The 27,208-nt window shown below is 37.3% G+C and overlaps 1 protein-coding gene across 1 annotated transcript in view; it reads left to right on the top strand.

Annotated features, from left to right (window-relative positions):
• Positions 1 to 312: 312 nt before the first annotated feature.
• Zpld1 (zona pellucida like domain containing 1) overlaps positions 313 to 27,208 on the top strand; it is a 37,184-nt gene continuing 10,288 nt past the window's right edge. Inside the window, exons 1-6 of the mRNA XM_051150046.1 lie at positions 313 to 418; positions 13,099 to 13,319; positions 18,108 to 18,289; positions 19,502 to 19,574; positions 23,297 to 23,394; positions 25,091 to 25,171. Coding sequence (XP_051006003.1) covers positions 313 to 418; positions 13,099 to 13,319; positions 18,108 to 18,289; positions 19,502 to 19,574; positions 23,297 to 23,394; positions 25,091 to 25,171 — 761 coding nt within the window. The remainder of the gene's footprint in view (positions 419 to 13,098; positions 13,320 to 18,107; positions 18,290 to 19,501; positions 19,575 to 23,296; positions 23,395 to 25,090; positions 25,172 to 27,208) is intronic.

The raw sequence follows: 27,208 nt of genomic DNA, 5'->3' as shown, positions 1-27,208 counted from the left end.
GTGCTCGGTGAACTGGGTAGATATTGGGTGGAGTTTACTCTATTTACAACAATTGCTTTTCTTTTCCATGCTTCATGTAATTTACCATCAGTTCTTCTAGTACAAAAGCATAACATTTTTACCATCGTGAAACTGAAGTCAAGGAATTAATACTATTTGAGGTATTGTATCCAAAGATCTCTGGCCTCACTTACTTTTTATAGTCCCCAGGCTTTGACTATATAGCTACGAGTTGTTTATGCAACAAAAAGTGAGGTCAAAAGAGTGACATTGGTGATGTTTACAAGCTTTACTCTTTGCTAGGTTTTTGCCATGGAACAGATATGGTTGCTGCTCCTTCTAGCGATTAGAGTCCTTCCAGGGTCTGCTCAGTTCAACAGTTACAACTGCGATGCCAACCTCCACAGCAGATTTCCTGGTGAGTCTCAGCCTCGTCTACTGTCTACTTACTCTGGAAAAAGCAGTTATGTGAGAGTAGTCAATCATCTAAGTGCATATAGAAAATGAGGTCTATCCCCGCACATTAAGTGAATATTAAGAGATGGAAAATGAGATCAAAGCATTTCTCTGGAATTTTAATTTTATCTACATTAACATACAGAGTGATCATCAAAGTCAATAATACCATAATGGCTGTTCAAAAATGTGAAAAAATATTGGCCAGTGGGCAATATATTGTGAGAGTCTAATTTCTCTAAAAAATATTTGCTTAATTGATGACTTTTTTCTTCAACTTAATTCAGACCTTTAACACTGTCTTTACATGTGAATATATTTATTTGGAAGTCATATTTAATAAAATAATTATGGAATATTGTGTGACACTTGCAAATACTGTTTCAGTGAAATATTTGTCACCATCTAAGTCACACAGGTCAACTTTTGAATGATATTTACAAAAACCTATCAATATAATAGTTGTGAAATTTTGGCCATATTAGTGGACAAACCCTACAGGTTAGTAAACCAATATTTACCAGATGAGGTACTCTATACCTTATGTGAGTGTCATTCTCCATTTGCTACTGTTGAATTATCTTCACTCCATATTTGCAAAGTTAAGAAGAGCGAATCAGAAAAATGCTTTCCCAAGTCCACCGTGTGAACTGTAAGATCTTTGGCCATCATTTGCATCTTTCGTACTTGCCAAATTTCCATTTTTGGAAGATGTGATAGCATTAACTTGATACAGGGCAAGCAGGAGGTGGCTCTATTTGTTGAAATGTTGAAATGAGAGGTTTGCATCAGAATCACGACTGGAGTTTGGCCCAATGGTTTCATAAACACGGACCTATGGTTGGACTCTTCACCTGTGAGGTGAGGTCATCATGGCAAATGCTCAAAGGTGAATCTATGGAGTGTGTAAACATCAGGCTTTAACAGTACTGAGTGCCACAAATAAGTTCTGCTTTAAAAAATATTTAGAATGGGTAATTTGAAATATACAAATCAGTAAAATTAGTTTTTAAAAAATCCCTCTCATGCAGATTTATTTACTATGAACATTTATCATTTTTGTCTCCTATCTTCTTTCCACTCTATTTCTGGGTTATTTAAAAGGAAACGTAATTTTCATGCTTTGGTATGCATACAGAATGGAAATAACTTTAAAAATGCTCTTCTTGCAAACCCTGTGAATTAATTAGAGATGCAGTTTTGAATAAATTATGTTCAGTTGTTGTGGCAAGAATGCTCTCTGTTATATTATGTAAGGGAAATGTTCTTACTTTATTTTGTAGGCAAACACATGGTTTTTGATAGGTGTTATATTGTCTGTTTTGTTTTATGAAAGACATGTTGCTTGGAAAAGTAAGAGTCAAGTTAGAAGAAAGTATGGGCAGAAAGAAAGATTATGAAGCTACTGGCAGTGGGAGTAATAAAAGAAGACAGCTTTGTTAAGAGAAATGTTTGTGTTGGACTTAGCAGAGCGTGAGATTGATTTGATTTGGGAGAGAAAAGAAAGGGTAGATGATGCTTTGCCCATGGGCAACTGTTGTCGATGCTGTTGACTAATGTGGAAAATAAAATATTCTGTACTTTAAAAAGAAAGTTGGGATTTGGACTTAAGGGTTTAGGGGAACTTTCTGGAGAATGGACAGGGACATCAGCTCTCTCCTAGAAGGAAGTACAGACCTGGGTCTGAGAAGGGATGTCAAAAGTGAAGACAGCTGTATTAAAACTGAATCTCTGCTTGGTATGTGAACAGGAAATGGGGCTGAGCATAAATACATCAGGTTTGTAAAAAGGCTCCTGTTAATGGAGAAAAGTGAATAGAACAGTATAGGCTGGAGATGCAGCCCTGTGAGTGTAAGAGCTAGTTCTCTTATTTAGGAGAGAAGGGGAAATAAAAACTCAGAGAAGGGCAGAGGCACTGATTGTGTCCCCGAAAGCAGGCAGTGGGAGGTAACCTTCATGAGAGCTGAGACCAGAGGGCTAGGTAGGGCAGTGTAGACAGGCCTTGCTTGTGTAGGTAAGGGAGCTGGCTCACTTCTCCAAAAGATTGTCCAACATGGACCATCAGGCTGATGTAATTCTGCGCTTCTCCTTCTCCTCCTTCCCCCTCCTCATCTTCCTCCTTCCCCTCCTCATCCTTCCATGCTTATATATTTTCCCCTTTAAACTTTTTTTATAAAATTTTTTCATACATTGTGTTCTGATCATGCTTGCTCCTCCCCCAACTCCTCCCAGATACTTCCCACTGCTCCCCCGCCCCCAACTCCACGCCCTTTCTTTTTCTCTAAGTGGAATAAAATGTGCTGATTGGCCACAAAGTAACTAGGACAGGAAAACATTCTATTTGTCCTATGGTATAAGATGAAGAACTATGTTAAAACATACATTTATAATAGTTAGTAATATGTACTGACAGCTTACAACAAAATCAGTTTGAATACTTGCGGAATCCTTTACCTCACCCCAAACACGTTGTGTTGCAGTTTCTACACACAATGACCCAAATTTGCATATACACAATACAAATGCATGTAATGTACATTTGTGATTAATATTGAGTGACCTGCGTTCTTGCTTTCTTCCAGAGTCTTTTATTCTATTAGAAACGACAATCATGAGTTGGGAAACTGTCACTGAAAATAGAATCTCCTTGTCTAAAACTCCTCTGTGCCTATATAGTAAAGAAGAAAAACACATTTGGCACCAAATAAGCATCTACCTTGTTTGTGTACTAAGACAATGGCATGTAAAGTGAAAGACTAAAGAATTTCTGCATTCTTAGTCATGTATCCTAACTTTACTTGGTACTTGGCATGGCTGCTTGTGTTAGGTTATCAGGTTTATCCAGAGAAAAGTTTATAACAGGAGTAGCCTTGCTATTTAAAGCAAAGTTTACACTAAAAGTAAATCTTCCTCTTGTCACAGGGTTAAGGAAATGCAGGTGGTATTATCTCTTTTGCCATGTATGGCCTCCCTGGGCCATAAAGGTGTTGTAGGAGGTTTTTCCTCCCTCCTACAATAATGACTCATAACACTCAATTTTTTTTTTGCAAATACCTCAGCCATAGAGGAAGGATTTTATCCAACTAGTTTATAAGTTAACAGCCTATTTATATTAATCATATTCTGCCATATGGCTGGTTCCTGGGCTTAGGTACCATGTGTTCATTCTCCTCACATCTTTCCTGCTGGAATCTTGTATGCCTGGCTCTATCCCAGAATCCTTTCTGACTGCTGCATGTCCTACTTTCTATTTTTTGCCTCAGCTATAGGTCATTAGCTTTTTACTGACAGGTGATGCCTACACACACACAAGAGACTCTGACCTCATAAAGTTTAGCCAAGCGCTAGCTACTTTTTCTAAAGAACTTGCGCACATTTCAAAGAAGACAGATAATACTCACAATCTTAAGTTACCTAAAGTAAATCCTCTAAAAACAGTGAGGATGGGAAAGCCACTGATTTTCAACAGAGAGGAACTGATTGAACTTCTTGTTTTAATCTTACAAATGCTAACGCTGTCACGGGTGACAAACATCAGATCTTTCCAAATGTACAATACTCATATGCAGTCACCCACACATGCCCATGGTTAAACTTTAAAATTTATATTAAAGGAACAAAACCTCCTAAAAGGCAAATAAAGTAGAAGTCTCAGGAGTGGCTTTAGGTTTTTATGAGCATTACTCCATATTCTTTCCTGCTTTGCAGGTTGTTTGCCGAGAAAGAACAGAGTGAGCAAATAGAGCCTACAAGTTAATTGCTCATTGCCCTTTGACTTTCCATTTCTTTTCCACGTCAGAGTCTTTCCTGGGGTCATAGGGAGCTCCAAGATCTTCTGGGATTCTAAGCACTGAGATGGAGTGAGAATGAATCTGGCTAAAGAGAAGGACTATCTAAATGCAAAGCAATGCTAATAAAGCTGGCAATTACCATCTCACCCTATCCGACCTCTGCTGTTTCAGAACATTGGAGTTATTTTCTCTAATTTCCATGGCATTTATTCTTGGGCCAAGATAACCACCAGGGTCCCAATTTGTTTAAATTTAAAGAAATACCATCTAATTTTAAGAGTAGTGAACTCTTTGCTACCCTAGCTAATGACAAGGAACAGACTCCCGAGCCACTGAGATGATACTTGCGCACATCCCAAACTAAACCCATAGATTACTTTCAGGTACTAAAAGTTAGATTTGGGCAGGCTAAGCCTACAGATTAAAGCACTGGCTGTTGAGATTGGGGGATACCTTTTGGAGTAAGCCTCTAACTTTAGAAAGGAGTGGAAGCCTTGTGAAGAAGCTTTTAATGATAAAGGCATAACCAGAGTGACCACTGTGGACTGGGACATTTATCTTCTGGCACTATCATAGACTTAACTAAATGATTATCAGAAATCCTGTGCAAATCAGCGTTTCATAAATTTTAACTTGACAATCTATTGAAAATAACACTAATAACAATAATAGGTTTCATATATTGAGTGTTGGGTATATTCCTATTTTATTTCTCAGAACCAATAAGCAGAGGCCCTTTTAAAACTCACTTTGTATAAGGAAAACAGAACTAGATTTTGTCTATTATTGTCAGGTTAGCACTCAACTGTGATATAAAGCTAGGACTCTTTCTATTACCTGTTGAAGCCCTTGCCCTCCACTGACCGTTGGATATCAAGTTTAAAAGATGATGTTAGGACAAAGAGGCAGACAGAAAAGTATGCCCTTATTAAATAATCAAAAGGCCATATGGTGTGTATATTTGTTTAGCCTTTTCAGGATTTGGTCACTAACGAAACATTTATTTTTCTGTATCTGGGAATGTGTCTCAAACATTTCAATGAACTTGAGCGCTCTGCAGAAAGTAAAATGGAGACTCACTCATTCAGTGGAGAGAATCAATTAGTTCATTTTGTGTTTGGCTTTGCTCAGCTGTTGCGTTGCTGCATTCCTGAGGAGCAGATAGTAGAATCATAACTGCAGGCAACGTGTTTGGCCCTCAATGAAGATTTTAAAAAAGGTCAGTTTTCCTGCCTTCCTACTTGGGGCAGTATTTTTATCTCCCATTTTTCAGTAGGATGTCCTCTTCCTGCTCTGTTCCTGTAACCATAATTATTAAACAGACAAGGCTGAAGAACTGAGGCAGGCATGGATACTGGGCACATACTTACTAATCGATAGTGATGAAGCATTGTGGAGCAAAGCAAGAGCAGCAACTGAATAATTCAGGGACCACCCCCCTTTAATAGCAAAATTATTATTTACTACAAGAAAATTGCGCTTTTGTACAGGTAAAACCTATGCCCCCTCCCTTCATTTTTCTGCCTTCCAACATTTATCAGACTCCTTTGGTTCCAAAGTACAGCAGCAAATGTGATTATAAGTCTTCAAAGTTTGCTTCAGACTCCGCATGACTATACGAAAGGAAATAGCAGCTTGTATTTGCTAACGAGAAACAGATGTTGCCATGAAAAAATAAGGTGGTGAGAAACCTGTTCAATATAGAGAGGAAACTTGAATCCCTAATCCACTTTAAATTCTTCGTCAGCTGCTGGTATTTTGGGTAGATGAAATATCAATACCCCTTAAGCACTTCTTGCTGCTTTAGTACCAAGCCTCATTCTTGTATAAAAACTTTGTGAAAGGAAATATAACCTTAAAAATGAATTGAAGAAACACACACATCTGTTCTCTAGGTAATTTGTAAGATGAGATAGTGTGGAAACCCACTACTTTAAGGAATAGAAGGAAAATAAATGTTATATAAAGTAATCTTATAGCCTGTGATGAAGGCACAAGTTAGCATTAGAGTACTTATTGCAGTCCAGGAGGTCTGTGATTTCCAGTTGAATTGTTCTAGGAAACTCTAAAGAGTTCTTCATTGTGCAGAAAACATTCCTTATTCCTCAGTCAACTGACTTTTGCTTATGCTGTCAACTTGTACCGATACCTCTTTTTAGTGCATGCACATCAGCCTGTGAACATAAATGTGATTTGGTTCACATGATCCTTGCATCTAAAGCATAGAGAGCCTCTATCTGCTTCCACTTGACCTGTTGCACGTCTCCTACCATTCCAGAATTCCCCATGGGCAGGGGACAGATTGTTCTCCTCAGTCCCTTGACCACGATGCAGTATCTTTCCTAAAAGCACCGCTACTGAAAACACCACTCCACTTGGCACAAGAGTGTTCTGAAGTGGTTTGTGGAATGGGGCATAAAGATAAGAGAAGGAGACTAGTCTCTTTTTAAGTTTTGTCACATGAGTTGTTAGCAGTGTATTAAAGCAGGGGCAGGCTCAAGACACTCCTGTTTGGTTTTATTCAGATTCAAAATGAGATCTCCTTGGACTAAGAAGAGAGTTATGCTTACACATATGTACATACATACATACATACATGCATTTATGTGTGAGTATATATATATATATATATATATATATATATATATATATATATATATATGTTCTCTCTCCCCCTTATTGCTTTTATATTTGAAAATTCCCTCTTGTACATCTGTACATCCTACCAATACATGTTTGATGGAAATGCGTAGTTCCCCCAAATGAAATGATCCTAAGAGCTTCTGCCCAATCAAAATAATTAGCCCCGTATCTTAGCAACTGAATTGACTGAGAGACTTATCACATAAGCATCACCCAGCAACTTGTAAGAGGTGTGAGAAATTCAGGCCCCACTTACAATCTACTGAAGCAGAATCTGTATTTTAATGAGGTTCCTCGGTAATTCACTTCTTCCATAAAGTGTAAGAGGTGACACTCCGTGAACGCCTGATGGTCTTGCTGGCTTTTTTGGATTGAAGGCACCACGTGAGGTGCAGTCTACACCCATGATTAGCCACCTGACGCTTGCTGCTGTTAATGATGACACATTCAGCAAATATGTCAACGGGAAGAGAAAATGATTTTAAAATTACTAGGGATGATACAAGATAACAAATTACCAAAACTAACTAAAACAATAAATAACAACACATTAACAAATATCAAGACCATATGAATTTTATACTGTTTAAATTCTTCAATGTGAAGTCATATAATAGCTACCAATAAGGTTACTGGTGCTCACTGAAACTATGAAGGCAGAGACATTCTCAGTCATCTGTCTGAGACAGAAATGTGATACAGAGTCAAGATAAATGTATCTGTTGCCATATATTTTCTTCATCTGTGAAACTTAGAACCTCATATTAAATACTTTGAAACCACGAGTGCTATTTGTGATAGAATTTCAGCAAATACATAAGATAAATAAACATTTGCTAGTGTTGCTGGGCACTCTGGGGGGAAACTGCCACTTTTGATAAGCTTATAATTTAATGGAAAAGTAAATATCCACTCACAAATAATATAACAGTGATTTTATGGCCTCATTCTTGAAGCAATATAGAGCAGGGCCCACGAGAACCAGGGAAACTAGGTAGTCACACCAAACGACAACTTTGATGCTGCCTTTCCTGTTATTAATTTGTTTCTCCCTTTTACCTGAATGTTCTCTTGAGTAGTTGCAGCTATCAGTGTAGCTCACTGTTTATAGAGAGAACAATTTACAAATTATCTTTTTTGCTCTTTCCTATCTGATAATCATTGTCCTTTTTTCTTTGACTAACTGTTGTCCCTTGTGACTATCCCATACAGACCCCAGCCTCCCAAGAATTAATCTTACCCCTTTGTTTTCCTTTGATCCTATATCTCAGGGAACAATTCACTTGCTATCACCTCCCCCCCTGCCTTCCCCCCTCCCTTGACAAAGCCCTAAACTGATGGTGATTGACACCCACTGCTCTTCATGCTATCAACTAAGCAGTTTCTTCTGAAACTCAGACAGTTAAATTTATTTCACATTTTGCTGTCAGTCTCTTTCCAAACACACCTACTTGACCAAGACAGGTGGTAGGTGATGTTGACAGAAGGCTTCCATATCCCCAGCCCATGTGGTAAGTGACTGTTTTTTTTGTTTGTTTGTTTGTTTTTGTTTTTGTTTTTGTTTTTGTTTTCATTTTCTTCTTTACTCAGCTGCAATCTGCAAGCTTCTTCAAGTAGTGAACCATCATCACTCTGTCATGAGACTGAGACCTAATAAGTGTATAACACATGTACTTTTGAATTTTTTTAATGATACAAGGTAGCATTTAGTTTCAATACAATAAGGCTAACAGCCTCTGTTCTAGAGCAAAAGAGATGGCACCGGCTTTTGGGTTCAACTCTTAGGTATCTTACAACTTAAAAACATGGTGAAGACTGAGTTCAAGAACTTCATCTCATGTGCTTCTGTTCTCAGACGAGCACTTTGAACTACTGCACTGGAGTGATTAGTGCAGACTTGCAGTGAGGTCTTAGGGTATTTCTGTTTCAGCATCAGAAGATACAAGCATATAGATGATTTAATTAATTGCATTGATCCATGTTCTTATAATTCAGGAATATAATTTGACAATGTTAAGACTTCCGAATGGCCCTAAAAAGTGATGTAGGTCTCCAAATTAAAAATACTAAGATGAGATGAAAAGGAGACAGGGCTGTCACAAGCTCAGAACTTGTGGCTTCATCTGTATGCTGCTGGCTTGACACAAATTGACTATGAATTGCTGAGAGAAAAAGAAACAAAGGCAGCTTCGTGTGAAACATATAAAGGATGCCCTACAAACATGTCGCTAGGAGATGCTGTCTAGAGACAAAAGTCAGTTACATTTTTCAAGGAACGGGATTTTACTTGAGGGAAAGAAATTGTGTAGTATCGTTTTAGGTATGACGCCCATCATGCCTTTAACTATGTTCATATGTTAAGTGTAGTCTATGAACTCCCAATCAGGACACATTTCTTTTCATACATAAGGTGTTAGGTGGTTGGCAGAGTGATGGCACAGTCATACTTTGCATGAATTCAGTAAATCTGTATCAGGCTAAGGCATGGCCACAAGGATAGGTGAAAGGAATATGGAGCATTGTTTTTACCAGTTTGATTTATTAATATACTTTCAATTTTTAAAAGAGAAGCTTAGCTTGTTTAAGATATCAATTAAAAACGCTGGCTTGTTGACACTGTAACTGCACACAGACTATGTAAGCAAGTCTGTGGCTTAAACACTCTCAGTATCTCTCAGCAGAAAACATAAAAAGTCATCTCATAGGGACCATCACTGCTTTGTTCTTGTCATTATTGCACACCCATTGGGTTAATACTCAAGTATCATGCAAAGAAATGTCATCCAGGCTAGTCACCAGCAGCCAAAGCTTCCAAGATGTCTACTTATTGAAAATAAGTGTTATTTAACAGCTGGAAGAGCGGCTCTAGAGTTGGCAGTAACTGCCTTTTGGCGACTTGAAGTATCATTTTTCCCCTTCTCAAAGTTTCCCAAATGGTAAAGTTGAGCTGAATGGATATCTTTAGTATCTACAACCAGGAAAGAAAAGAAAAAAGAAAAATGTGTTTCTTTGAGGGACAGTGAAAAGTCTTTAGAAAACTGTGCCGGAATGGATTTGAGCAGATCTCCTTTCTTCCTCAGCAAAAGTCCTTTAATTTGTTACCATATCTTCAAGTGGAATCAGCTTGTAGTGAATTCAGCTTTGCTGCGGGGTTACAAGGCTTCGGCAGTAAAGCAGAAAAATGGAACCAAGCTTCCATCTGGACACAGAAACCATTTCCATCTGCCAAGGTGAATTCTAAGCAGCAATTAATCCCCTCAAACAAGAGGAGCTGATGTTGAAGACTGGCTGCCTTAAGTCAAGGACAGGAAATCTGCCTCTTCGGACATGTACATCGATGCGTGCTTCTCTTCCTACATTTCTATCTATCAAGTAATGTTCGTTGAGCAGAAAGCAAACTCTAATGAACTCACTAATAGTTGAAGATCCCAGTTAACTGTGAGGAAGACATTGTGTTGTGGTAGAGAGACTGACATTTTATATGTAAAGGTTGCCCACATCTTAACTTTGCTTGCCATATGGCCTAAACTTCCTGATGTTTTTTTTTTTTTTTTGTATTTTAAAATCATGATAAAAATGGAACTGCTTGCATCCCAAACACTCAGAATTTCTTTCTTTGTTCACACTGTATCTCTGGTTTTATATATTTTTCATTCTTTAATTTTTCATTAACTCCTTCAAAACTAAGCTCAGTGCCATCTTCTTCAGGAAGCCATTCTTTTTTAAAAATATTTTTTAAATTATATTTCTTTTTAACATATACATTTATATTATTACAGATGGGTAAAACAAACTACATAAAGCAGGAAGAACCACGAGACAATCAGGAATTATATAAGTGTTACATTCATAGTGTTTGGGTATTTGTATTTGGCAAACTTGAAGTAAACAGCTTTCCTATCTTGTTGGGTCTAAATTTCTGAATGGAGATTATTATCTATCATATCTCATTTCTATTAACTTAAAACATCTATCTTGATCTAAAAACATCTTAGTAGGTTAACCCCTAACCTACTAAGCTTAGTTGAAAGACTAAACTATCTGGTCTTCAAACCCATCAGAGACTTGAGAAGGGATAAAACTTAAATACTTGAGTGAACCCAGAGTGCAGGTTAGCAGCTTCCAAAATGAAAAAAATGACTGAGACAGTTTACTGCCTGAACACTCACTCAACCAGGAAGCTGTTCTTAATGGGTGCATCTGGGCTATTCTGGCTTTCTCTACCATCCTATTTATACCCTGTCTAATATTTCTGTGAGTCATTTTATCATGCCTGCTTTTTTTACTATTTAAAAGTATAACAAATCATATTTCAAAAATATCTGTTGACATTATTAAGATTTGAGGTATTGAAGCAAATTGACTTTTGCTAAATATCTTGAATGAGTTTATATCTTTCTTAGATGAATGTTCCATACTACATGTCAAAACTATTTTATTTAGTTTAATTTGTTTATTTATTTCTTTTTGTTTTTTAAGACAGGGTTTCTGCCTCCCTGAGTACTGGGATTACAGGCATGTGCCACCTTGCTCTGCTTGTTTAGTTTTTATTTTAAACAATCAAGGTGATTTATCTAAGTGGTCCAATCAGCTCCTGTTTGTTTCCATGTTGTGTAAATTTGATGCCTGCTTTGATTCTTCATCTTACTCAGAAACCATGTTACAAGTGGTGGATGTACTGTACTCCGTCCTAGCACTGATACAACAAAGCACCACTGAGAAACTGACTTAATACGATGGGTACATATTGTCTCAGAAGGCCAGCATCAGGGTTGATTCCCTTCAAGAGTCTGCAAAGCATTCTTTCCCGTCCCTCTTTAGCCTGGGGCTGATACTCAGTCTTGTGTGCCTTGGATTTCAGACACATTGTCCCACTCTTCTGCCATCAGCTCATGGTCTCCCTCAGACTTCCAATTGCATCAGTCATCTTCAACTGGAGCTCACTCTACTGCGGTGACCTCATCATCACTCAACTAATTAAATTTGTAGCAATCCCATTTTCTAATAAATTCTAAAGCAAGAGAGATGAGGACGTTACTATATTGTTTTTTGGGACCCAGCCCAGTAAAAGTAAAACCCGCTGCTAGGAATGACTTATCTGTTGAACTCTCTTTATTCTTTTCTTTTCTTTTCCTCCTCCTCCTCCTCCTTCTTCTTCTCCTCCTTCTTCTTCTTTTTTGGTTTTTCAAGACAGGCTGGCCTCGAACTCACAGCGATCCGCCTGCCTCTGCCTTCCGAGTGCTGGGATTAAAGGTATGTGCCACCACTGCCCGGCTATGCATTTTTATTTATTTATTTATTTATTTATTTATTTATTATTTGTAGGAAAGTATCTAGAGATATGAAAAGTCTCGCTCTCCCTTCCCCCTCCCTTCCTCCCTCCTTCCGTCCTTCCTTCCCTCCCTCGCTCCCTCCCTCTGTCCCTCCTTCTCTTCCTCCCTTCTTCCTTCCCTCCCTCCCTCCCTCCCTCCCCACCCCTTATTTCTGTGTTTCTGCATGTGCTCATGTCTAGAGTATTTCCTGATGACTTACAGAAGCATGGAGAACCATGCACGTTATGCTTTGCTTGTCTGTGCCCACGTAAGGCATGCATAATCACTGACAGAATTTTCCTTGAAGCAAGCTATGCATTTTGTACAACATATCATCAACACATTATTTTTTATTTTGTTTCTCTAATACGATTTACTATATGCTAAGTAAAATGGTCCTGTTTAAGATGACCTTTGCTTTTGTGTCTTGGATAGGATGAGTTACCAAATAACAGTGCACTGAATAATTTGGTGGAGGGCGGCTTTTAACTTCTTCCTTTCTCTTGAGAAAACACATCACTTGTACTGCTTCACTCTAGACAGGCAATCTGAATAATTCACTCACTCTAGTTCTAAATTTCCACGGTAACCTTATTTTCCCCACTCAATTCTCTTGTCATTCAACAGCCCTGGACTGACATTTTATGCATGTCCTCTGAACAGCAGGCTCAAGGAGACAGAGGTGACTTATAATATGTCAAAAATCTCCCCTTAGATAACTAAGTCAATGGCTACTTTTTTCACCTACTTTTCTTAATGACTCGCTCATTGTATCAAGACTGGAAATTAGTTAGACAACAGAGATGGTAAATAAAGCAGAGAACATTCAAGTCCCTTGCCTGCTCTCTACTGTGCTTTCGTGGCTTACTTTTGCCTTTATGTGTTTTCTGTTTTAGCTGAAAGAGACATCAGTGTCTACTGTGGAGTGCAGGCCATTACAATGAAGATTAATTTCTGCACGGTCCTTTTCTCGGGTTATTCTGAAACAGATCTGGCACTGAATGGAAGGCATGGGGATTCCCACTGCAGGGGCTTCATCAATAACAACACCTTTCCAGCAGTGGTCATTTTCATCATTAATCTCAGCACCTTGGAGGGTTGTGGAAACAACTTAGTGGTAAGACTGTTATGAAATCCTGTGCCATACCTAAGGTCATAAATAAACAAACTCCTATTTCATGAAACAAGTGGGAGCCCAATCTATCTTCTGGAGGAAAAAATTCCAATAAAGCCAAAAGAATCACTTTCTTTTGCCTGTTTGAAGTTTGAACACCCAAATGTGCACTTCTGTCTTCTAATAATGATTGTGTTGATAGGCGCTGGGCCGTGGAGGGCCATGTGATGGGCTGTGCTATTCTAAGCAGCGTTCTGTTAGTCTGACACTGACAGACACGTCTCACCACGAGCTGTATTCCTTATGCTTTTATGGAGGCATCAGGTCACAAGAGCAGTTTTTGTTCTTTTGCTGTGATCTAGACCTGATGACCTCATTCGGTAAGACAGACTGGAGATAGGGTAGGAGAACTTGAACTCTCTCGTTTCAAGGTCATCCTTGGCCGGTGGCCATTGATACTTTGTAAAAGAAGGCAGTGTTTCTTGCAATAAGGGCTTCATGGTGTGGAACTTCCCTTTGCATTTAAAAATGCTTATCATACTCAATTTTACCCATAACATTATGGTAGCACCCCTTTCCAGTTATTTTCACAGCCAAAGTAGTGCTTTGCACATTTGTACCCTGACTGAGAATTTATAATTAATATCATTCACCCTCTTATTAATTCACTCAACACCAAAAATAGAATTAAAGAAAAAAATTAACAATCAAGGGAATGAAAATTAATTGAAATTAATAATATGTGATGGGATCATTAATAACATTAACTTTTACCTAGTATTATATTTTATTGAGCCTGCTTCAATATCATCTTATTCAATAAATCCTAGCAAAAGTGCAGCAAAGAAGGAAAAATGGCTTTCAGTCTTCAAAAATTATTGCCGGGGCTAGGGAAGGCTTGGTTATTCTAAAGGCATGGTTTCTAAAATTTGGTGGGGGCTAGAAGACTGGAAAGAGATTTGTTTGAATCTCTTCCTTTATCTTATCCCAAAGGGCAGTTAGAATATTGTGCCCATGACCATTTCTAAGCCTGCAGATTGTGTGCTGTTGACTCTTTTTATTAAAAACGTTTATTCATCTCTCTGAGCTGTGTTCACAGAGGTTATGAAGCAGGCCTAAGGGAGAGGGCAGCTAGTTGATTATTGCATGCTTTTTTCCCTAGCGGAGGGAGTGCAGGTAGGGACCAGCAGAATTTTCCTTCCTCGCATCGTGTTCCAAAGCCTCATTCTCATAGACTAAAGTCACTGTTCCCTTGCTGGATAGAAAATAACTCAACCTAGTAAGTCAGGCTGGAAGGAAGAGAAGACTTTTTTGATTTTCATACTTTTCCTTGGATGTCACCAGCTTTGGATCCTCCTTGCAGTACACTCCTATATAAGGCAAAGTAAATAGATTACTGTGTCACTGGGTTAGTTGTAAGACAAGTGTTCTTGTTCCACTGATTTTTGCCTCATGTATGAGCTAGCTATTTGCCTTAGCCTGTGTACTGTTAGGCTCAGGAATAAAGTTTATTCTATCATTTAAAATGTATTTTTTTCCTTTTTAAAAAATACAATTTATTAATCTATTCATATTATATCTCAATTGTTATCCCATCCCTTGTATCCTCCCATTCCTCCCTCCCTCCCATTTTCCCCTTACTCCCCTCCCCTAAGACTGTGACTGAGGGGGACCTCCTCCCCCTGTATATGCTCATAGGGTATCAAGTCTCTTTCTTTCTTTCTTTTCTTTTCTTTTCTTTCTTTCTTTCTTTTTTTTTTTTTTTTGGAAAAGGGCTTTTCTAGTGTTTTAATCACTGAATTTTTAAATTTTTTTTATTAATTTATTCTTGTTAGAGGAAGGATAGCAGGTTACCAAGAAGAGACTTGATACCCTATGAGCATATACAGGGGGAAGAAGTCCCCCTCAGGAACAGTCATAGGGGAGGGGAATAAGGGGAAAATGGGAGGGAGGGAAGAATGGAAGGATATAAAGGATGAGATAACCACTGAGATGAAAATCTATTTTTTGTTTTAAAATATATTTTATTAATTTATTCATATTACATCTCAATTGTTCTCCCATCGCTTGTATCATCCTATTCCTCCTTTCTTCCCCATTACCGCTTACTCCCCTCCCCTATGACTGTGACTGAGGGGGACCTCCTTTTCCTCCTGTATATGCTCAAAGGGTATCAAATCTCTTCTTGGTAGCCTATTATCCTTCCTCTGAGTGCCACCAATAATATTACTTATCTCAGAAATATCTCCTCCAAGTATTCAGTGAATGCCATGTGACACTTGGCATGGTGAAAGAATGACTCTCCTTTCTTGTTTTCATGAGAATCAGAAACATTATTTTCCTAAGAAAATTTTCTTCAGTTTTAGTAGGTTTTGGGAAACCAAACAAAGCTAAGCAGTGTTAAGAAAGCATAAATATGAGCAACATTTTCTGTAACTTCTGGGAGCTCGTGGTCTCCTTGAAATTTGTCTGAAAATGGGAATCTCTATGATCCATCAAAGAAAACACTGGAAAGTCAAATCCCTAGTAAATTTATGACTTGCTTTTATTTATTCAAAAATTACTTGTAAGATGCACAACGTGGCATAGCACTGAAGACCTCCAGGCTCTACGAGGATGGCTGAGGGAATGCAAAGCAAACAGGCTGCCTATGTGCTGTAAAGAGAAATAACATATATGGACTAGTCAGGGGGTTTGCTGAGCAAGACGCCATGTTATAAATGGGTAATGGGCCATGAGAGGGGAGAAGGAGAGAGATGGCTGAAGGAGTCTGCTCAAAGGCAAGAGCAAGGACTTTGGCGCAGCGGCACTATATCCTGAGCGGAACTCTAAACAGGCTGGTGAGATGGCTCAGCAGGTAGAGACTGGAGACATGCATTCTAGTGACAAAAGCACGGAAGTGTAGAAAGGAAGCTCTAACTCCACAGAGTTGTCCTCTGAGCCCTATATGGGCACCACGGCCCTCATGCCATATGCACACAGCAACGACAATAACAGAAACAACAATAACAACCTGGGAAGCCTGGAGCTACAAACTAATGTGACAGAGGCAAATCAAATCTTTCCCCTTTACTTTTTAAATTCACTTTACAGCATGATTGCAGCCCCCTCCATCCTCTCCTCCCAGTCTCACCCTCTCACCCTTCTCCAATTCTCCCATTCCCTTAACTTCAGAGAAGGAGAGCCCCCCCCCCATGGGTACCAATCCACCCTGGTACATTGAGCCTTAGTAGGACTAGGTGCAACCTTTGCCACCGAGGCCAGACAAGGCAGCCTAGCTATGTGAATGTGATCCCAAGGCAGGTAACAGAGACAGGGACAGACCCCACTCTAAGTGTTAGGGGGCCCACATGAAGAGCAAGCTGCACATCTGCTACATATGTGTAGGGGGCTGCGTCCATCCATGCATTCTCTTTGCTTGGTGGTTCAGTCTCTGTGCGGCCTCATGGGCCCAGGATTGTTTACCCTGTAGGTCTTGGGATGTCCTTGACCTCTCTGACTCCCTAAATCCTTCTCCCTGAGCTCCACCTATTGTTTGGCTGTGGGTCTCTCCATCTGTTTTCATCAACTGCTGGATGAAGCCCATCAGAAAACAATTTTTCTAGGCTCCTGTCTGTAAGCATGGCAGAATAGTATTAATAATGTCAGGGGTTGACTCTGTCCCTATAGGGTGGGTTTCAAGTTGGGCCAGTCATTGGTTGGCAATTTCCTAGATCAGGCCTGTGCTCTATCTTTATCCCTATATTACCAGTAGGCAGGACAAAATTTGGGTCAAAGGATTTGTGGGTTGGTTGCTGTCTCCCTCTCTCTACTGAAAGTCCCACCTGGCTACAGGAAGTGGCCACTTCAGGCTCCGTATCCCCCGCTAGTAGAAGACACAGCTAGGGTCACCCCCATAGACTCCCAGAGGCCTCCCTTATCCCAGATACGCCTCCACTGATTTTATTCTCTTTCCCAGGCTTCTCCCCTCCCAACTCTTGATGTCCACCCCTGCTCCCCTCGCTCCTTATGTCCCACAGAGCTCCCTCTCTCCATTTACTTCAGATGTCTATTTTGTTTTCCCTTCTGACTGAGATTCAAGCATCCTCACTTGGGCCCTCTTTGCTACTTGGTACCTTTGGGTTTATGGATGTAGTCTGGCTATCCTGTACATTATATCTAATATCCACTTATAAGTGAGTATGTATCATATATATCTTTCTGGTCTAGGTTATTTAACTCAGGATTATATTTTCTAGTTCCATCTATTTGTCTGAAAATTTCATAATGTCTTTGTTTTTAATAGGTGGGTCACCAAAAAAGTTGACATTTATCAATGAGTCTTTAAAAAATTAATTGTAGGATTTTGTACATGTCATTTTTTATGAAATAAATATGAATCAAATGTCTGGTACACATAAAGTTCCATTCACTTTAAAGACATACCGAGAAGAGACTTGATACCCTATGAGCATATACAGGGGGAGGTAATCCCCCTCAGGAACAGTCATAGGGGAGGGGAATATGGGGAAAAGGGGAGGGAGGAAAGAATGGGAGGACACAAGGGATGGGATAACCAGTGAGATGTAACAAGAATAAATTAATAATAAAAAAATAAAAAAAGAAACATAAAAAAGACATGCCGTCACTTATAAATTTTATAAAGTATGCATAATTTCAAATCTATAGCAAGCTACAGCTCAAACAAAATTATAGATATGCTGTCATAATGTTTTATTTGCATGTAAAGTATATCTGCATGTTTGCATATAAAAACATCAAATCACTGAATTTGATCTGCTGTTTTAACAGGTGTCCACAATTCCTGGCGTCGGTGCTTCTGGAAATGCAACCTCTGTACAGATAGGAAATATTTCTGGATATATTGATACTCCAGACCCACCAACAGTCATCAGCTATCTTCCTGGGCTCCTTTACAAATTTAGTTGTAGTTATCCATTGGAATACCTGGTTAATAACACACAGCTTGCTTCGTGAGTTCATGTTTTATTCTTGCTTTTTCATATTGCCTTTCTGCTTGCTTATTTTTAATGGACATGTAGTGACACTCAAGTGTAATGGAGCACAGCATGACTCAACTATTATATTATATTATTATTATATATTAATCATATATCTATTTATGATCTGTATATTTAGTATTGTTCTTAATTCCTTTGCACAAAAGCCATGAATGCTTAGGTAGTTCTGAAGTGTAGGTGTGCAGTGTTTCCTGTGCACAGGGCACCTGGCCACTGTACTGCTGGGTTCTGCCTGATCACTGGCCACTTGTTCTCGCTGCTGGGTTCTACAGCTTCAGACTCTGAGTCCTTATGACTTTTGCAGAGGGCACAGAAGGGCGGCATGACACAGGCCCAAGGAATTCTAGACTAGGATCAGAGCTATGGAACATATCCATATCCTTATTTAATATTTCCAAAAACACATGCATGAAGACTCAACATGTCCACAACATAATAACCTAATCCTGTCAACTATTTTTGACAAAATTGAATAACTGAATGAAAAGGTTTTCTCTCTGATTTGAGTGTCCGTATTGTAAGATTCTACTTATTGTTTAATCTTAGTACACGATAATATGAAAGCTACTTTTGTGTCAAAGTTAAAAAATAAAGAAGTTTTTCATAGTACACTGATAGTATATGCTTCAGATAAAGGCAAAGATTAGATATGGAAAGGCCCTGAGGACAAAGGTTTAGGGAGAAGCATACCTCTTCTATCCCCACCTGTCATATCAAAGGATTATGTTCATTTATTCATGCAATGTTTATTAAACCCAAACTACTATTATTTACCATATACTGTTTGTTCTCCTATGAAAAAGTTGAACAAATCCCTGACTTCATAGAACTTTTTTTGTGAAACCGATGAAACACTATTTGCCTCAAATTTAAGATCTTAGGAAATGAGCTTTCCTGAAAAAAATTCTTATATATGTAATGTCAAATAAAGAGATGACCTTATCAATAAAAAGATCATAAATGACAGTCTGTCTTTATTTGATCTCCCTTGCTTTTTGATAACTAGCCATTTTGGTGATTTAAACACTGCATCTGTTGCAGGCCTAGTTAAAAGTATGCCATGCTATCTCAAGAGTTTATTGTCTAAAATCTAACATCTGGGTATAAATAAAACTTTTAATTTAAAATCTCATCAGTACCTTTTCTCTTTCAAATCTGTTTTAGGTCCTCAGCTGCTATTTCTGTGAGAGAGAACAATGGGACATTTGTCAGCACGTTGAACTTGCTTCTTTATAATGTAAGTTGATGGGTGAAAGACATTATTTTCCCATTCACTGTTGTGTGGAGTCATTTATGTGAATAACTTTTCTATAAAACCTACTGAACGTCACATTAACCCTGCTGTAGTTCTGTAACATGTATATCCATCTTTACTTTCATTTTTATGTATCTTAGTTATAAAGGTGTGCTATAAGCTCCATTAAATTTTCTAAAAATTGATAAATCATTGAAATTTCATACCGTAGGTGTTACTCTATCCAAGAATCTATCTACAATTATTTGCATCTCTTCCTCTCTGTCCCCCCTCACCCCTCCATGTGTGTGTGTGTGTGTGTGTGTGTGTGTGTGTGTGTGTGTGTGTGTGTGTGTGTGTATGATTTGGGAGAGCATTTTTGCGAGACAAACGTACCCTCAGTTGGAATAATACTTCTCTTGGAGGCATCATTGGAGATGAATGTGTTAATATTTTGAACATGGGTTTTTGCTGGTGACAATTCTGTCTCATCTAAAATGGCTTTGTCTGATGACACAGCATTGTCTAAACTTTTGTCATGTAAATATCGAGAGTGGCAGCAACATGTGAAAAATACATGGGTTTCTATTTATAACTGTAACATTAATCCCCCAAATGATATTTTCATGTTGATTAAAATTTTTATTCATACATTTTAAATGCCTGATTTAAATATCAATTTTTCAATCTATCAACCAACATTTTTGTAAATTATGAATCTGATTTTTGCATTATTATTCATGTCATCATGGCACTGAGTTATAATTCATGCCACTGATTTAAAAGTCACTGCTTTATCCTTTGAATATAATGAGCTATAAATATTGTAGTAGGACATTTTGCAAAGGCATTTAAAAAATCATGTTTATAAGTTTGTAGTTTGACACCACAGAGTCCTAAACAACACATTAAAATGTGTTGGCCTGGAGACTGCCTTTCTGTCATTTGTAAACTTTCTCTTTGGAAAATCTTCTGGGTTCTGTGTACTTATCAACGATGTGCAGCTATTTTCTTCAGAAGATGGTCATATATTTATTATTTTTGTGTGCAATATTTATATAAAAGTAACCTTAAAGTGAAAGATTTTTTTCCAGTTGAGCTCTGTGTGTAAAGTCTCTGAGGTAGAATTGAAGAAGACCGTGTTAGAATCAACAATACTTACTGAGATGAGGACTTCCATGATAAATATAGCGAAAAACACATCCATATGTCACTCAATGCTAGCATTACTTTCTGAGAAATTAAACTATATTTTTTCCCACTGGAAAAGCAGAAAATCAAACTATGAAAGGGTACATTTTAGGACAATCTTCATCTTCAAATATCTTTGCCATTATAAATAGTGTGACAGTCCTGTGGCCCAGACATATTTCTACAGAGTTTTTGTGTATGTCAAATAAAAGCCTATAACTTAATAATATTCATATTTCAATTTTATAGTAGAAGGTAATCATTTTATCATACTGTGAGTGACAGACTGCGAAAAGTTGAATTTTTAATCAGTTTTCAATAAAATATTTATAGTTGAATTAAAATAAAAATTGAACTTTAAAAGTGCTTCACCAATTACATTTTAAAATGAAATAATCTCCAACAAATAGTTTTGTTTTTCTTTTATGTCTCTTTGTGTATGACGTATGTGTATTTTTCTTTCTTTATAATGTGGTGTGTGTGAATTCTTCTCTGTGTATGATTCATGTATATACATGTGAATTATTCTCTGTGTACTATTGTATGCTCTACGAATCTTGAATATCATAGAAGGACATGCGTCATTCATTGCACTCTCGAGTAAATATCATTGCCCCAAAGTAGTCTTAAGGTCATATTATTTTGCTGTATAGCAAGGCATTAAAAAGTAGGAATTTACATTAGAAAATAAAATGTTGGAATAGTTTATTAATTGATTCCAAACTACATTTATTATTTATTTGGATATTAATGTTTAGTCACCCAAGTGTAATTGTATTGTTACATTTAAATTTTAATGTCATTTTACAGCCATTAAGAACCATATTTTCCCCTAGAGAAGTTTTTGTTTGTAAGTCCCTAGGCATGCTTGCAAATTATTTTACATGCTTATCGCTGAGCGAGAAATTATCTGGTTTGATGTTAGGCCAGAAACAGCTGCACACCACCTAGATGTAGTCCTCTCTTCCTTTGTTCATGTTTTTGTATAATAGGACATAGTCTAGGTACTTGAGAAAGTTATATTTATAAAAAATAACTTTTATCAATGACGAAGTTTCTATGCATGAAAGTTATTTTAACTAGAACTGTGGCCTTCCCTTTTGGTAACATAAAAGTAACTGTTTCCTCCTTTGTAGAAATAGAAAGCAAGGAAGCCTTTTATGTTTGAAACGTACCTAACTGTTAGTGTTTGCTGAGTGGCTGAATAAATAGGGTCGTGCAAACAGTGATGAAAAATATCTGATGACTCTTGACCCAACCACAAAGGGGTTGAACATCATTTGCAAATGTTTTATGAACTCATTTCTTGTGAAGAGAGCCAGTATTCTTGGGGACAATATTAAAGCAAACATAAGATGCAAGAGCAAGATAAGTAATGGATTGAAATTTACTTGAAAACATTGAAAAGGAATTCAGAAACATTATGAATAAAAATACTAGCTCTCTGCCACGAATATAGAAGCCATCACTAATTATCACATATATATCAACAATAATTAGAAATACAAGGGCTAACATTTTCCTCAACGTGATATGTAGTCTCTCATGCACGTGTCTGTCTCAAGAATGGCATGTTTCCTCATGGATGCAATTGGTTCAGATGTCAAAAATCCAATACTTATTCTTAAAAATTCTAAATATGCTGCTTTTGTCCAGCCAAATAAACATGAGTGCTCTATATTCTTTGGTTACTAAAATTTCACATTGAGTAATAAAAATATTCTGCCACCAAACAGAAAGCTCTTTAGAGTTATTAATATTTGGATAACAATTTTTGATGGTTAAATGATTTGACTACTTATATTTTAAGGAATATTTCCTTTGGCATTTTATATTTTTCATTATTTCTATTCATTGTCAATTTGTAGATGCAACTTTTTAATTTCTAGTTTGACACTTTAATGTGCTGCTAAGAGGAGGATGATAGGAATAAGTTATTTAGAATTGCTCTAAAGTTTTTAAATAAAAGGAAAATTTGAACAAGACTTCTATGGTAGACATTTTGACAACTCAAATACTATGGTAGTCTTTCTGTCTCTGACTCTTTTTCTCTGTTTTCCCCTCCCCTCTGGCTTTAAATTAAAGTTTGGTAATCTTTGGCTATCAGAGAAGTGCTTCTAGAAATGAAAGATTACCAAACTTAGTACCTGACACTTTAACAGTGAAAGGCTTTAGTTAACTAAAGACAATGGAAATTAGAGACTAATACAAATAAATAGAATCCTAATTGATATCAGCTTAATATTGGTAGTTGAATAACTAAACAAATACTAACCAGTAACGATTGAATATAATTAGCCATCATATGTGATTAAGTCATGTAAACAAAGACAATCTATGCACTAAGATCAACTTGTTTTATTCATATGTGCTAGGATAAGTTCTGCTAAGATAAGGGTAAAATAAGTCTCTTTGGAGTCAGTTATGTCGATATGTTGATTTGATTGCTTTTTGTTTCTTTTGCAGTTTTAAGTAGTAAAGTTTCTATTGATAGAAGATAGTGACATGTGGGTTGTTTATTATTTCATCATTAGGATTCAACCTACAGAGAGCAGTTAATCATCCCAAGTATAGGATTACCCTTGAAAACCAAAGTGTTTGCAGCTGTGCAAGCTACTAATCTGGATGGCAGGTAATTGTGCACTCTTAGCTTGATTGGCTCAAATACTTAACTCTCCTCACTTATAATGTTAGCTTATTCATCCCGAAGTTGTACTTGAAATATATGGTCATTGCCACACCGTTAAGTCATGTTGATGAAAAGAAACAACAGATTGACAGGGCCCAAGGGAGTGGTACTCATTTTATGTCATTAATTGGTAAATAACAAGGCTTCCTCTAAACAAACAGTGATAGTGACTGAAAGAGTCCAAATGGAGAGCTTCTGGGAGGCCAGAATGTTTTATATTTCTTCATCAGAATGATGAATAGCCTAATATTTGATACACGTGTGGCTTGTATATTGGTTCTGTGTGTATTTCAAATTCATAAAATAATTGTCATTGTAAGAATATGTGTGAAAATTCTATAAACATTTCTAGAAAAAAACTCTGCAAGCAAGCAAACAAACCAACAAAATCCCATAATCAGTATTTTCTATACTGTCTATAAAAATTCACTAAAATTTTCTGGAAAGAAAACCTAGCTCACAAAACCCTCTTAAGAATTTTTTGGGGGGTGGGGGCTGGAGAGATGGCTCAGCGGTTAAGAACACTGACTGCTTTCCAGAGGTCATGAGTTCAATTCCCAGCAACCACATGGTGGCTTACAACCATCTATGATATGATCTGATACTCTTCTGGCCTGAAAGTGTACATTCAGTAGAGCATTGTATACACAATAATAAATAAATAAATCTTTAAAAAAAAGAATTTATTTTTTCTGTCTGCTACTGGAATATCCATTAAATAAAAATGGTCCTTTTTCTTTGCCCCGCTCTCCCCCCAAAAAACCTTAAATCTGAAAGGGGTCATATCATGACATTGTTTAAAATAACAACAAAACAAAAACAAAGCAGAACATCTTTTAAAGAATTCAACCACTAAAGATTTAGTGCAGTCCTGTTAAAATTATGTGACACATGGCTGTTTATTGGGGGTGGGGGTATACCATATTTTAAATTTGGGGCCCCATAAGAGATTGGTATACCCTAGAAATTGTGTATCCCTTCACATTTTCCCTGTCTCTCTAACCATGGATCATGCAGCATGCAACTGTTTAAAATAATTTTTTTACCAACTGTAGTAATTTCTTTTTATATTATTGGCATTTATTTCCTATGGTAATTTTTTAAAGTTCATAATGCAAAGAGCTGGAATGACAAAAATTCTGAATCTTACTCCAATATAACCGTATGGAAGAAAGTTGTGCATCCACCTCATGGCTTCTTCTAGTAATGCACCATCAGGAAATCACACTCCCACTTGTACTGAGTCAATGCATACGCCAAACACATGTTTCTATGTTCAGTATTACTCTTTTCTGTTGCATGGTGCTAGAGTAACTACTGTAATCAGAGCATGGTTCATGCTGAAGCCAACTGGGTAGCAGTGCAACTCACTTGGCAGTTTTGCTCTTCCAGGCTTTGGCCATCTGCCTGCCTTATCTCTTATTGGAGACATTGATCTCCATTCCACCTGACAATTGTTGCAGAATTTTAAATATATAGATCTTAGAGAAAATTTGAACAAACCAGAAACCTTTGCAAACATTGCAAATATTGAAAATATGATTCACGTGGTAAGAATTTGGCTGATACTTTCTTTGGATTAATTACCAACGCTCCACGGAGGACTCTGACACCTAAGCATGTTTACTTCTCCCTGCAGATGGAATGTATTAATGGATTATTGCTACACAACCCCATCCGGGAACCCAAATGATGATACGCGGTATGATCTCTTCCTTAGGTAGGTGTCAAAGTCTGGTACTGAAACCAAAGACCCAATTATAGACGATTAAAATGTCATATATGTCAGACAAACAAAGTATACAGCATGGCTGTACATTTTGACTTTAAACATTTACAGTTTGAACACTTAGACTGCAGTACAAAAATTAAGAACAATTTACAACACAAGATATTGATAAGTCTACTACAGAATGAGAACTGTAACTAAGTTACATCCAATAACAATGTTTTATTCATGTTTAGGAGATATGGGGTATTTCACTGTCTTATGTATCGCACAGTTAGGTTATCATCTCAATAAAAGAGAGGAAGCAGGATGGTATTGCTCATTGGCAGCTATACCATGTTATCATATGTCAAGAAGACAGTAAAATTAAAGTAATGGTTGGAGAATTTAGATCCCAAAGCACTTTTGTTCATTTATCAGTGTTTAATATGAAAGTACAATGTAGCCTGCCACTCCGTTTTTGCCAGAACCGATAACTTCAACGTTGTTCCCCAATAGACAGTGATGGAGTGAATGCAATCTATGCCTAGGAAAAGGGGACATTGATCATAAAGCCATTCAATCATTCCAGCTCCCTTTCAGCATTTTTATCTGACAGCAGAACAGACTTGAGCATTAAGCAATGCCTTCTAATCAAGTTTGTAAAATGCACTTGGCACATATCATTGCAGTTATTGACATATGATGGGTGAAGCATTATGGGAAATGAAAGAATGTGCTTTATTGGATAATCAAGGTTAAGATGGTGTTCAGAGGGTATGGCCAGACTACCACTGTTAATGTATTAGACTGCTGGAAAGGTTAATCTCAGCTATGGTTTGGACCAAAAAAAAAAAAAAAAAAAAAAAAAAAAAAAAAAAAAATCTGTCCGTGTGTATGAAAAGGGTCAAAAGAGTTCAGATTGTTTGATTTTACTTTTCCAAATTTAGAAGTATATGTTGCAGCATTTATGGTCTTCTAGGCTATCAGTTTTATTAAAATAGTAAAGTATGGGAGTAAACTGCATATACAGCAATAAAAAGATTGACCAAGTGAATGACAGATGACCAGTAAATCAAGGAGTTCATACTGCTGCCACTATCATGTAGTGATTTATTAAATGGAAAAATAAGCAATTTTATTTTATCATTTTTGCCCTCTCAGCCTCTTGATACTTTCATTTCTGAAAATTAAAAAGGCAAGTGTATTAAGAAGTAAAGCTTAAGAACTAACACACCTAATTTTGTATATAGTGAGATTCGTGTATATAAAAGAAGACATTATATGCCAAAAGGATGGATTATGTATTATTTTGATTTGACATTTGTTTTCCGACATTTCTATAATGATCACAAGCTAATTATATGGAATATGATCCTGAGACTTTTGGAACAAATATGGTAGCAACTTCTGAATCATTTCAGGTCTCTCATTGCAAAGTTTGGAGAGTAAAAGAGGGATGCTGATGATGGCAAATTATGGAAGCAACTCTTAGAAATGTTGCAAGAAGGATTTTTTTCTGAATTGAAGATAGTGGAAGCAGGGCTGAGGTCCAACAGCTGCCAGTGATGGGGACCATCAGAAGTGATATTGGGGAGAGTTTCTGGAGACTCCACAATGGTAGATCTTGTTAAATGGAAGCAAAGGGGTCTGTTAGAAAGGGAGAAGACTCAACTGTTAATGTCCTTCCCTACTCTTGGAGTCCAGGGTAGTCAAGAAATTCTCTGAATTTCTTAAAGCTCAGCCAGGCAGAGGAAATTTAGCAATGTAGTTTAACACTTCTATCGCTATAAAAGAGAAGCCCTGAGCCCTTGAGCTGAAGAAGCCATGAAGGAAGTTGTTAGCTTGTTACCACTCTGCTTGGCTGTAGTAGCCTCTGAGAGTAACAAGTCCAGCTAAATCCAAATACTTCAGACAGGAACCATAATCACAGGCAGACGGTTTTTTGCAATGTTGCAATGTATTGAAAAATTATTGAAGATGTCAGAGAAAAGAGTTTTAAATATGAACTCACCAGAAAGAAATGCCATAGAACAGAAAACTTTTGTA

The sequence above is a fragment of the Acomys russatus genome, chromosome 8 (genome assembly GCF_903995435.1).
Source record: "Acomys russatus chromosome 8, mAcoRus1.1, whole genome shotgun sequence".
In the NCBI taxonomy this organism is placed as follows: Eukaryota; Metazoa; Chordata; class Mammalia; order Rodentia; family Muridae; genus Acomys; species Acomys russatus.
Note: the sequence above shows the minus strand (reverse complement) of the source record. Positions and strands in the feature narration are given on the sequence as shown.